This window comes from Xiphias gladius, chromosome 5 (assembly GCF_016859285.1).
Source record: "Xiphias gladius isolate SHS-SW01 ecotype Sanya breed wild chromosome 5, ASM1685928v1, whole genome shotgun sequence".
NCBI classification, from domain to species: domain Eukaryota; kingdom Metazoa; phylum Chordata; class Actinopteri; order Istiophoriformes; family Xiphiidae; genus Xiphias; species Xiphias gladius.
The window spans coordinates 18,850,737-18,862,990 of NC_053404.1; the positions used below are offsets into that span (position 1 = coordinate 18,850,737).

The 12,254-nt window shown below is 43.1% G+C and overlaps 2 protein-coding genes across 2 annotated transcripts in view; one reads left to right on the plus strand and one right to left on the minus strand.

Annotated features, from left to right (window-relative positions):
* The window catches only part of cnksr2a (connector enhancer of kinase suppressor of Ras 2a), a 48,783-nt gene extending 47,325 nt beyond the window's left edge, over positions 1–1,458 (plus strand). The window contains exon 25 of the mRNA XM_040127568.1: positions 1,261–1,458. Coding sequence (XP_039983502.1) covers positions 1,261–1,458 — 198 coding nt within the window. The remainder of the gene's footprint in view (positions 1–1,260) is intronic.
* Positions 1,459–8,622: 7,164 nt separating this feature from the next.
* On the minus strand, positions 8,623–11,669 carry LOC120789573 (kelch-like protein 34). Its single transcript, XM_040126332.1, has one exon. The coding sequence runs from the start codon at positions 11,301–11,303 to the stop codon at positions 9,501–9,503; it is 1,803 nt and encodes a 600-aa protein (XP_039982266.1). The 5' UTR covers positions 11,304–11,669; the 3' UTR covers positions 8,623–9,500.
* Positions 11,670–12,254: the final 585 nt, after the last annotated feature.

Genomic DNA, 12,254 nt, shown 5'->3' on the forward strand with positions numbered 1-12,254 from the left:
TCAACGCAAAAACTTTCATTTCTAGACCGTTTCAGATATTAAGTCACTTAATGTCACACAACGTCCTATCATCAGTCAATCCTCATGTAAATAAGAAAGGTAGCTCTTAGCAGAAATTGTAATTCTATGGTTTGATTAATGGTCAGTCAGTCACTAATGACTAACAGTTCGGTCACAAGCCATAACTAATATCAGACTGAGCCGCCATGCTTGCCGTTACAAATCGTCGCCGAGCTGTGAAAACCGCGTGTCTCCAAAATGTCCGCTGTTCGTGAGCTGAAGAAATAGCCCCGCTTTCAGCCGCGTGACAATACATTTTTCAGATAATGGGCTTTTTAATGGACTGATTAGGCTTAAGAAGTAGGAGACGGTTCTCACATCCCATGGAGAAGCAGTCGGTCCTCCGGTGTTTCCAGGAAAAAAAATTCAAAATCACCAAATTTGGAGACACATGGCTTTCCCCCGAACAGTGATGAAATGTTAGTACGTCGTTAGTAAACGGTTGTGACTTTTTCTGTCCCCAACAAAGCAAAAGATTCTGCATTGACAAATGTTGGAAAAGTCGCATGTTTTTCTCCCGTTCAAATAAGCCAACAGCAAAAGGTAGTCGTGTTCAGTTTTTTCTAAATAAGTCATTAATTTAAATTCTAAATAAGTAATTAATAAAAAGGCTCTAACAGTAATCCGTGACAATTGCAGTTGTAACTGTTATTAAATGGATTTTGGTCCAGATGCTCTGCAGCCATTGATGTGGCATCCTGATTAAATGAAAGAGCTGTATCTTGCTGGGGGAAGGACAACCTCCCGCCAAAGGCATATTTCACAATCTGGCAACCCAAATATGTCTTGTTAATGGGTTATAACCAATTTATAAAGCATTGGTATGTGGTTTATTCACCAATAAAGGCACAATAGAGCATTTAGTAACCGATAAACCCTTTATGAGGTGTACTTTACTTATAATTAAGCATTAAAGCAGCTACAAATTAATTTTCTCCTTCTAACTTTTGAAGTTACATCGTAGAAAAACCAAACACGTAATCTACCAAAAGCAAAATAGGATGATCTTAGTGTCTTTATTCTGATTATCTACCAAAATAGTTTGACCACCTCTCACTGCTCTGATGTGAAATCTCCCCAAACTCAGTGTATCCCCTTAAGTGTGTGTCTTGCTTTTCGTGTGTCTACGTTTTAGAGAATAGTGGTTAAAACCAAAAAAAAAAAGTGACCCGCCCCTCCTGTGTTTCTGCATCCTCATAGGACAGGGAGGGGGAGCTAGCGCTGATTGACAGGCTGTTGGCCAATCCCCAGCTGTCGTCGGCTGAGTTCCAGGAGTGGAAGAGAGCCTATCAGGAGCTGTTCGCTCAGGAGCCAAACTCCCCTGCCGAATCAGACCCCGGCCCGCCACTGACCCCCTCGCTCTCTCACACACACTCCTACATCGAGACCCACGTCTGACCTGTAAAACACCCTCTCACACACGGTCGCAAACACACACACGCACACACACGCACACACACACGCTTAAGCTGCTCTCATCCATCTCCTGATTCCGGAAAAAAATTCAAAATCACCAAATTTGGAGACACATGGCTTTCCCCCGAACAGTGATGAAATGTTAGTACGTCGTTAGTAAACGGTTGTGACTTTTTCTGTCCCCAACAAAGCAAAAGATTCTGCATTGACAAATGTTGGAAAAGTCGCATGTTTTTCTCCCGTTCAAATAAGCCAACAGCAAAAGGTAGTCGTGTTCAGTTTTTTCTAAATAAGTCATTAATTTAAATTCTAAATAAGTAATTAATAAAAAGGCTCTAACAGTAATCCGTGACAATTGCAGTTGTAACTGTTATTAAATGGATTTTGGTCCAGATGCTCTGCAGCCATTGATGTGGCATCCTGATAAATGAAAGAGCTGTATCTTGCTGGGGGAAGGACAACCTCCCGCCAAAGGCATATTTCACAATCTGGCAACCCAAATATGTCTTGTTAATGGGTTATAACCAATTTATAAAGCATTGGTATGTGGTTTATTCACCAATAAAGGCACAATAGAGCATTTAGTAACCGATAAACCCTTTATGAGGTGTACTTTACTTATAATTAAGCATTAAAGCAGCTACAAATTAATTTTCTCCTTCTAACTTTTGAAGTTACATCGTAGAAAAACCAAACACGTAATCTACTAAAAGCAAAATAGGATGATCTTAGTGTCTTTATTCTCATTATCTACCAAAATAGTTTGACCACCTCTCACTGCTCTGATGTGAAATCTCCCCAAACTCAGTGTATCCCCTTAAGTGTGTGTCTTGCTTTTCGTGTGTCTACGTTTTAGAGAATAGTGGTTAAAACCAAAAAAAAAAAAAAAAAAGTGACCCGCCCCTCCTGTGTTTCTGCATCCTCATAGGACAGGGAGGGGGAGCTAGCGCTGATTGACAGGCTGTTGGCCAATCCCCAGCTGTCGTCGGCTGAGTTCCAGGAGTGGAAGAGAGCCTATCAGGAGCTGTTCGCTCAGGAGCCAAACTCCACTGCCGAATCAGACCCCGGCCCGCCACTGACCCCCTCGCTCTCTCACACACACTCCTACATCGAGACCCACGTCTGACCTGTAAAACACCCTCTCACACACGGTCGCAAACACACACACGCACACACACGCACACACACACGCTTAAGCTGCTCTCATCCATCTCCTGATTCCGGAAAAAGAGTCGAACAAACTGCGGCTGACGTTTCGACGCAGCGGGGGTTGCGGTCGGCGAAGGTTTTGCATCGGAGCAGATAGTGGCGGATGGTTTCAAGAGAGGGAAGTAAGGACAACCTGATCCGCATCTCCCGATAGCTTTCGGCGGCCACGGTGTACAGGTGCAACGCGACAGCTCTCTGAGGAGACGCCTCTTGTGCCCCTCGCGTCCCATCGGCCCACGAGCTGATTGGTCACGCCACTCCAGCTGGCTCGGGGGCGGACGCGAGACTGATTCTCAAGTATTACATGTTAGCTTCTGTTAGCTTCTATACCTAAAATACTCCCCATGGATGTAAGGGATCCCCACGACTCCCTCCTGCTTGTTGTGCCATGTTTATACTGACTGCACGGTGTCTCATAAGACAGTGTCTAATGGCCTCGGAGCGACACACGTTGTATCCCATCAGGCCTTTCACCTGATGTCTGTGATGATATTTTCTCCACAGTGAGTGTTACAGCAGAGAACAATAAGCACTGGTCCTTTTTTTTTGTTGTTTTTTGTTTTGTTTTGTTTTTTTTGAATCAACTAGTCTCGGGTACTATCTAGTTTTAGACACTTTGTTTTGTGCCGGTTTGGTAGAAACACGTCCTGTGCTGGGCTGGACCTGAAGCATGCACACTCGACGGGACCCATTGAAGGGAAAAATCCACCTTCAGAACATTTTAACGCTGTTAACTTACACTTCGACACAGTTTATGTCGCATTTAGAAGCCCATGTTGTGCTATGTTTGATATTTTGGTACATCAAGTTTTATTTACTTATTTATTTTTTATCTTTTAGTTAAGGATCATCATCGTGTTACTACACTTGAAAAGTCTCTATTGATTTACGTGCAGCGACGTAATGGCCTGGTTCTGTCTCAGGATCTAATTGGTGATGTATTCCCACAGGGACCAATCCCCTTGTAGGTACTATAGCGCTCATCGATTCCTCCCTAGGCCTAAAATACTTTCTTCATCTTTCTCTTTTTTTGCAGTTTACGGTGCCACTTGCACCTTGTATTAATATGGGATCTGTTTCTGGATGATGACATCTCCTCCACAGGCGTATACACCTGGTATTAATAAGCACTCTTATCATCTCAATCGTGCCCGCGTTGGGATCGGATCTCGCTTACAGATGTCGACAAACAAGGCGCGTGCCAGGTCAAGGGAAGCGATGCCATCGGCTGGCATGGCTTCTAATTTTTAAATCTCGTTTTGTGGGAGACATCTTGCTGGCCACTGCTACAACTTCTGACTTTTGCCGGGCAGCGTAATCTCACAGGAAGAGGTGGAGCTAAGCAACCTTTAACATTTGGTTCTACGAAAGGGATTTTTTTTTTTTTGTTCTTTTCTCTTACTTTGTATATTTTGACCGTTGGGCTCAAAAACACTATGGAAAAATTTCAATGTATGTGAAAACCCATTTCGGATTCAGATTCTGATTCTGAATATGGTCCACGAATTGCACTTGCACCTGGCTGGGATCCGATCACAATGCGAGCCCGACATGCATTTTCCTCTAGAGATGGGAAATCCAGACACGGATGGCATGTCAGTGCCAGGTGTAAATGAGGCATGTATCTCCATAAAACCAATAAAGTTTATTTATACACATTCCCCAATCCCATTATATCTTTTAACAAAGTGGGAACACCTTGAAAGGGGGAGACGAGATTCTTGTACTTTGCCTCTGGATCTATTTTCAGGTTTTTTTTTTGTTTTGTTTTTGTTTTTTTTTAGTAGCTTTAATGGGCACCTTCATCCTAACCATAAAAACTGAGATACTGTCACCATGGCGACTACAGGCATGTGAGACAAAAAACAAGTGGTGAAGCTGTTCTGGTCGCCTCATTCATTTCTACTTCAATTAAAGTAGAAGAGTTTAGACCCTTTATCACAAGATGGCTCCTGACAGTTTCATTGATTGTGCTTCATGTACCAGTGTACGCGTTTCAAAGTGTGGGCTTTTCCTCGGAGACCGCTCGGCCGCTCCGTGTCCAGCATGATCACATAGAGAATACGAGGAAATATTTGCATAGGAATTGATATATGGATCTCATAAAAATACATTAGTTCGTTAGATGTACGCTGCCGCCAAGTGACTTGAAACTCAGAGACACTGCGCAAAACTAAGAAAGCAATCATACACGCAAATACACGTGCACACACCAATAAGCGCACAGAAAAACACACAGTCCTCTCAGTTTGAATGCTCTTTCTATGCTGCTGCCCGTGGTTGGTTGTAGTAGCATGTCTTTGTTGTAGATAAACACAATATTTCCTTTTCTGTTTTTGTGTTTGAAATCTCTAGATACAGTAGATCTCTCTTTGTAGAGTGCAAACTAAGTGTCTTGGATCATGTTCTCTAATTCTATCGGGTTTTTCTGGACAGACTGTCGTTGAGTAAAGATTGTTTAATGTTAAAGCTATAAATTATGGTTTAAAAAAAACAAACAGTATTTATTTACGTGATCAATCTACGTGTTCTGTTGAAAGAAGAGGGTGGGTCAATAAAGTTTGGTGATTTGGATGACGCTGTTTTTGTGGATTGTTTTTTTTTTTTGTGGATTTGTGGACGTTGAGGAGGAGAGGGCCGGAGGGATGATGTGCACCGGTAACAGCTGCAGTAAGACTATGTGAATACCAGCGGTCGGTTTCAGTTGATCCGTCACAGTTTCACTTACAGAGTTATACATTCACTGTTGTGTCCGATGTGCGACAAATATTGACGCTGACATTTGTTCTACTCCTCGAACGCTCTCGCCGAAGCGGGATCTTTTTAGCTCCTCTGATTTTGCACGTAGGTGCAGAGCTGTGCAGTGAGCTAAACACACTCCCAGTGGAGACAAGGAGTTGTGCCTTTGCTGGGAGCGACTGTGAAACTGTGAAAACAATGACTGGACAACAAATTTAATGATTAACGATTACACATTAGAAAAAGATGAGATGCCACAAAATGATAATTAGTGAAAGATAAAACAAGTATGGCTACAACGATTAGTCGATTGAAAGGAAAGCAATTGCCAAATATTTTGATAATCAGTCAATCAAGTCATTTTTCCAAACAAAAATATTGAAAAATTGGGTGCTTTCACATTGTCAAATGTGAAAATTTGGTGTTTATCTTGGTCCTAGACTAAAGCAAATCTAACATTTTCTGGTTTTGGTCTGTTGATCGGACAAAACAAAACATTTAATGAAGTCAGCTTGTGCTTTAGTAAACTGTGAGGAGCATATTTCACTATTTCCTGATGTTTTATAGAGCAAACGATCAATCGAGCAACTGAGAAAATAATCAGCCTTGTTATTAGGGCTACAACTAATAAGAGTTTACAGCCATGATAGCAGCTCTCTGGGCTGTACTATGGTGTCCACATACTTTTGGACATTTAAGTCTACATGTACAGCCTACTAGTGAACCACTGTAGACTGTTAATATGAACCTCATGTTGATTGTATTTCAATAGAAAATGATTAAATGAAATGTGAATAGACTGTCCACCCTCACTGAGATCGTCAGTAAAAATATTATATCAGCGAAACTCATATTTATGATTAAGTCGTAAAATTAACATTTCGGAAAAATGTACAGCAGCATTCCTCGAGGAAGCTAAGCTGCGCCAGTTGTCCAGAAATATTAGCTAACCTAATACCACCCTGATCCGAAATGTTTGCGTCAACCGTCCTCATTTGATTTTCGATAATAAACCAGCTTGTAAAGTAACCAGGCAGGTTGTCGTCAGAGAAAATCTTAGCGAGACATTAAGATAAGATGCTATTTAGTTCAAATGACTCTGACTGAAACTGAGATAAATTAAAGAAAAACACCATGACACGTCAATTTCACAATTCCACCTTTATTCGTACATATTAGTAACTGAATGAATGTGTGAATTTTTCAAATATTCTCCAGTGGTTTATGATCTTATCATGCAGGTGTGATTACACTGAGTTTATTTGATCCATCAGAATTAATACACATACATTACTTAATGATAATTACCAATTGGAATGTTTAATTGTACCACTCTGCAAAAAAAAAAAAAAAACTGCATTCAATTCTAACAATTTTTTGACCTTAATTGACAATTAAACTGATTTTGTATATAAAGTACTTTAAGTTGCCTGTATGTGTAAGTTTTGAAGTCGTACCCGTGCACTACACTGCAAAAAAGTATTTTTTTCATGCATATTTTTATTGACGATAACGACTACAGGATATAACGAGGCATCCAATTCATTTTGAATGCAATATTACCCTCAGACATTGTGGAACATGTTAAATAAGTAACGTTTATGCGGACGGCACAGAATGTGTTCAGGATTAAGTGGAAGCAGATACAAGCACAAAAGTCACGCACGAATAGTCAACTCCAGCAGGTTACCAAGCTACTAGCCACAAATCAAGCATATGGTTTCCTGCAAACGCTTCTTCTACTCTGCAGCTTTAACCCACTTTTTTCCATTTGGCTGCCAGTGCCGACAGAATTGGGTGAAATGAGAAAACCCCTACAGAAAAAGGGTTATCGTTGGTTTGCTTCTATTTCCGTATCTATCTTATAGAAAACTTGAATTATTCATCACTAGTAAATAAACAGGAATGTCACATGCATGGAACTTTTATCTACAACTTCTATGAAATATTCAGCTTAGCTTCACTGTTGTTTTTATTTCAAAGACACCCCCCTCCACCTCCATCACCCTATCTCCTGTTCTGAGTTCTGCTCTATTCTCTCTTATGTCTGATAGCCTCCGCCGCAGTCTGGCTCAGCCTCCTCCTGAACACGAATCTATTCAAGAAATTACCTTCTTCTGACTATATCTCCTCACCTCTCCTCCACTCGTTCTCCAAACCCGCTTTATCTCTGTCCTTAGCTCCTGTTTTAGTGCTATTTGTAGAACATTTTCCACATTAGGTCACAGGAATATCATTGACAAAACACTATCTCACTTCTAACTGGTGATCGCTTGTTGTTTTTGGTGAGCTCGGACTGAAAGCTTATTCTACTGTTACATTTGTTGTAATAAACTCTCCATAACAGTATTAGCTAAATATCTAAAAACATGGAATACTGTAAATAAATCTAAATTACTGTAATTAAACCTGTAAATAAATCAGTCAAATCAGCGTTAGCGATATGATATGAACATGCACTCGAAAACAACAACAAAAATACAATAAAATGTCCCCTTTAGCCAGTGTTATTTTGTAAATAGTGTTGACATGTTTTTCTTAAATGAATAGTTCAACACTGTGGGAACTACACATTCTTTTTCTTGTCAAGAGTTTGAAAAGAAAATCTATAGCTAGAACCAGGAGATGGTTAGCTAGCCTAGCATAAAGACAGGAAGCAAAGGCAAAATGGCTAGCCTGGCTCTTTCCAAGGGTTAATAAAAACAGCCTACAAGTACCTGTAATAAAACCCACTAACTAAAACTTCATATCCCGTTTGATTAAAATGTAAAAAAGCAAAGTGTAAAAACAAAAAGATGTAGTTCTACGGGAAGTTAATGCAGGGTTTTTGCTTCATATATAAACTGACACGAGAGTGGTACTGATCCTCTCATCTAAGCCTCTGTAAGAAAGCAAACAAGCAAAGTGTATACCTGATAATGTGGAGTGGCTTAGCTTGGCATAAAGACTGGAAACGGGAGAAAATGGCTAGCTTGGCTCTGTGCAAAGGTAGAAAAACAATGCTTATGTTATATGTTTGTTTTTTCTGTAAAAAAAACCAGAAGTGTGTCAACAACAATAAGGTATCGTTTTGCGTGGAAAGTTATGTGCCGACATTAATCCTGGAACTCACTCACTCCTCCTAATAGCAACACTAAAGATAGCCGACTGAAAGCAATGTCAATGTTACCTCCACATCCACAGCGCTGGATAGTTAGTTAGACCTTTTGTCTGATTCTCAATGGACGGTAGATGAAGTTTGTCCATTCATCTTTTTCTTCCACCGTAACGTCAGGTAACGTTGCCAACAGACACATAACTTTCGCAGGGTGTTTTCTTATCAAAGCAGTGCAGCAGGTCAAGCGGCTAAACCTTTTTTTCTGAACGAGAGATATTTTGGGCAACAGAGGAAAGTGTTTTACTAGTCAGGAGCTGCGGTGCATGATTCCACAGAGGCAGGTTGTTGACACTTTGCATTAAACCTTGTCCATTCGTCCGTCTTTCGCTTTATTGTCTAGTTTTTATTTATTGATGGAAAATGTAATACATTTCATCATAGTTCTCACTTTCAACGGTTACTTTTTGCCTACTTTCAACTCGTATGTAGGTACACTCTCCATGTCGAGTGATATAGCCAATGTAAAACTGAGAAAATGTTATTTCATCATAAAACTCTTTATTCTGTTTAAAAATTATTTGTATGAACTTGATAGCGAAGGACAAAGGTAGTACAGGCGTCCGGGTAGAAAGTGAAGCTGTTGAGGCGGGTGGTGGTAAACATTTCATCTCTGACAACCCACTTTCATTCCTCAACACAGGCCACAAAGCTTTCTATATCGAGGGGGATACTCATTTGCTTTCTGTTTGTTTCTTTCCTGACTGAGACCCAATAGTTTTAGTTCCCCGTGTTCAACCCCGTGTAACTTTGATAGACGGAAGAGTCCAATTTATGATATTGTCACATCGTTATTTTAACGTGTGCTCCGTTCTCAGCGTTTTGAGATTACTTTGCACCTACTTGTAAGTGAAATAGCGCCACTATAGGTGCGCAGCTAAGTTGCACAGTATCTTAAACATTTTCTCACACTGTGTACACTTTAGTCTGGCAGGGGTAGCAGTGTGCACTCAGTCCCAGTGAGAGGTCTGGGGAGCTGACAGATCTCTCTCCAGCGGTCTTTTTTTGTGTCGTACTCCAACACACTCTTCATGATCACCTCCTGTCCGTCGCGCCATCTTCTCCCTCCGAATACCAGCAGATTCCCCGACGGCATGCACGCCATACCATATTTGAAGGAGCCAATGAGAAGCGGTCTGAGGCGTGTCCAGTGGTCTGACAGTGAATCGTATTGCTCTATATCACAGAAAGGTTCGTACATCCCCAGCAGGGCATAGATGTAGCCATGGGCAGTCGCCAGGCGGTGACTGAACCTGGCGATAGACATGGACGCCCTCTTCTCCCAAACTCTGCCTTTGAGGTCCCAGTACACGACCTCTTTGCTGCCCTCCCTGTTTCCATCCTGGTTATCACCATGGTTACTGCCATGGATGTTGCCCTGGTTTCCTGGGAGACCCCCTGACACATAGATGCTATTGTCAAGCACAGTGGATGCGTGGCCGTAAAGAGGGCAAGGCATCGTTGCTCCTCTCCTCCACGCTCCTATGGTCATGTCGTAAAACTCAACAGAGGCCACTGAGGTGTGTGTGTCGGTGTCCGGTCGTGTGTGTTGTCCCCCAATGGCATAAATAACATCCTCCACCACACAGCAGGTGAACTGCGCCCGCCTCTCCAGCATGGACGCCACCTGCTCCCAGCGGTCGAAGCGAGGATCGTACCGCCACGCCTGGTTAGACGTTGCTGTGGTGACAGACTTTTTTCCATCCTCGTCTCCCTCCTTCACTTCTTCCCCTCCGATCACAAAGAGGAAACCTCCCACTGAGCACACACAGTGATTTCTCAGTCGCAGCGGGAGACAGGAACTCAGACACGAAAACTTCTTGCTTCCTGGATCAAACGCCAACACCTGCTGCTCTGGCCAATCGGCACTGGACCCTCCACCCACAAGCAGCACACGATTGGGCGATGCTCTTAGTGTGGACTGCCTGCTCTGTCTGATTGGCTGAGCTGGACCCATCCTGTGGTACTCCAAAGCTCGAGTCAGCTGACTTCTGATTAAAGGTGTGGCCATGGCTCTGTGGTTGAGGTTGGCGAGATCAGAAGCGCCGACCAATCCGAAGCGCAGACGACTCAGCAGAAGATTTGATTTCAGCAGTGGGAGGGGTCCATTCTCGTCCAGCCAGTCAAGAGCCAGCTTTATCAGCTCCGCCTCCTTGACGCCAGGTATCTCGTTGGCGTCAAGCACCGTCATCAGTGATTGGATGTTCAACTCGAGGAGATCATCCCTGCTTTCCTGCAGCAATGTCCCCATCTCCATAGCGACGGTTTGATTGGCAGCCTCAAGTGCGTTTGATAGTGCATGCTGCTCAGCCAGGTTAGCATAGCAGCAGCAGTTCTCAGCGCTTATACCATCAATCAAGAAGCGCTCACATATCAACACAGCCGTTTCAACTTGCAGGTACCTGGCTGCTTCCAGGACAACAGAAATTGTGGAGGGTGATATGCTGAGCCAGCCTGAGTACAGGAAGTCCAGAATGGCATCTAAACCCTCTGGTTTTAGCACCGGGAGGCTAATTGAGCCTGCTAATCTCTCCGCGGTAGTTTCTCCAAACAGAGCTCGAAAATACTCACTGGAGCTGGCTAAAAGGGCGCGGTGACAGGGAAAGGAGACGCCACCGGCTTCGAGGGCGACATCACACATCTTTCTCTCAGAGCGCAGGCGTTGGAAGCCGGAGAGAAGTCCGGTCCTGTGGGAGGAACTATAGAGGAAGGAGTAGCTTTCCATCCGAAAGATAGGACGCAAGGAAAGGAGGTGAAAGAACAGATGTTAGAAAGAAGGAAAAAGAGGATGAGTAGCAAGTTAAAGAATGAGCTTAGTCAGGAAGTTGCAAGGAAGCAGCCGTGAGACGGAAATGTCAGGAAGAGGAAGAAACATTAAAAGCAGAAAGTACAGGAAAAGGAGCAATGAGCGTAATCAAAAAAGAGGAAGCCTTGACAAAAAGAAAATCATTAGACATTAGCAGAAGAGCAGGATAATGAGATGTTAAAAGCGAGAGGCAGGAAATGAGAGGAAAAGAAAGGAGGGTTAGTTAGAAAAGAGAGTAAAGTGCGTGTCCTTAGTCGAGCTCTCTCCATCTGTGTTTTTGTCCTGCTCTGTCTGCAGCGACAAGCATGTGATACCATGATAGGAAGGTTACCAACTGCCAATCCTGTGACCCCCCCCCCCCTTCGCCCTTAAACATGGTCCGTCCCAAAGTCTCCTTTCTCTTTCTGGGATATTACGGCTCTCTTGGTTTTGTGTTTGTCAGCTGCCCTTTTCTCTGAGTCCGGGAGGGAGTATCACCCAAATACATGCATCCAAAATACGCACCAACCGGGCAAGCAAGCAGATGCATGGAGAAACACACTGAACACACACACATGCAAAGAGAAGAGGGAGCCTGGCAGGGTTTTAGAGTCTATCCCGGCGGATGAACTCATCGGTAAATACAGCTGCTGCAGTCTGCGACCAAGATTCTAGGGCACGGTTGCCACGGCGCCTATCTGCGGCCTCGTCGCCATGGCGACAGGAACAGAAACACAGACACCGCTCGGCAGGTTCGGTGCGAGGTACATATGGGAAGTTTTGCCAAGCTGTCAAAGACGTTACAAGTGTCGAACGTAGTGCAATAGCGTTTGGTATCAGAGTAAGCCATGCCCTTTTGGGAGGCATTTAACCTTACGATGACCTGCTTCA

Excerpts from the sequence above, each read along its gene's own strand:
- LOC120789573 (XM_040126332.1), bottom strand. The coding sequence starts at position 11,303 with ATGGAAAGCTACTCCTTCCTCTATAGTTCCTCCCACAGGACCGGACTT.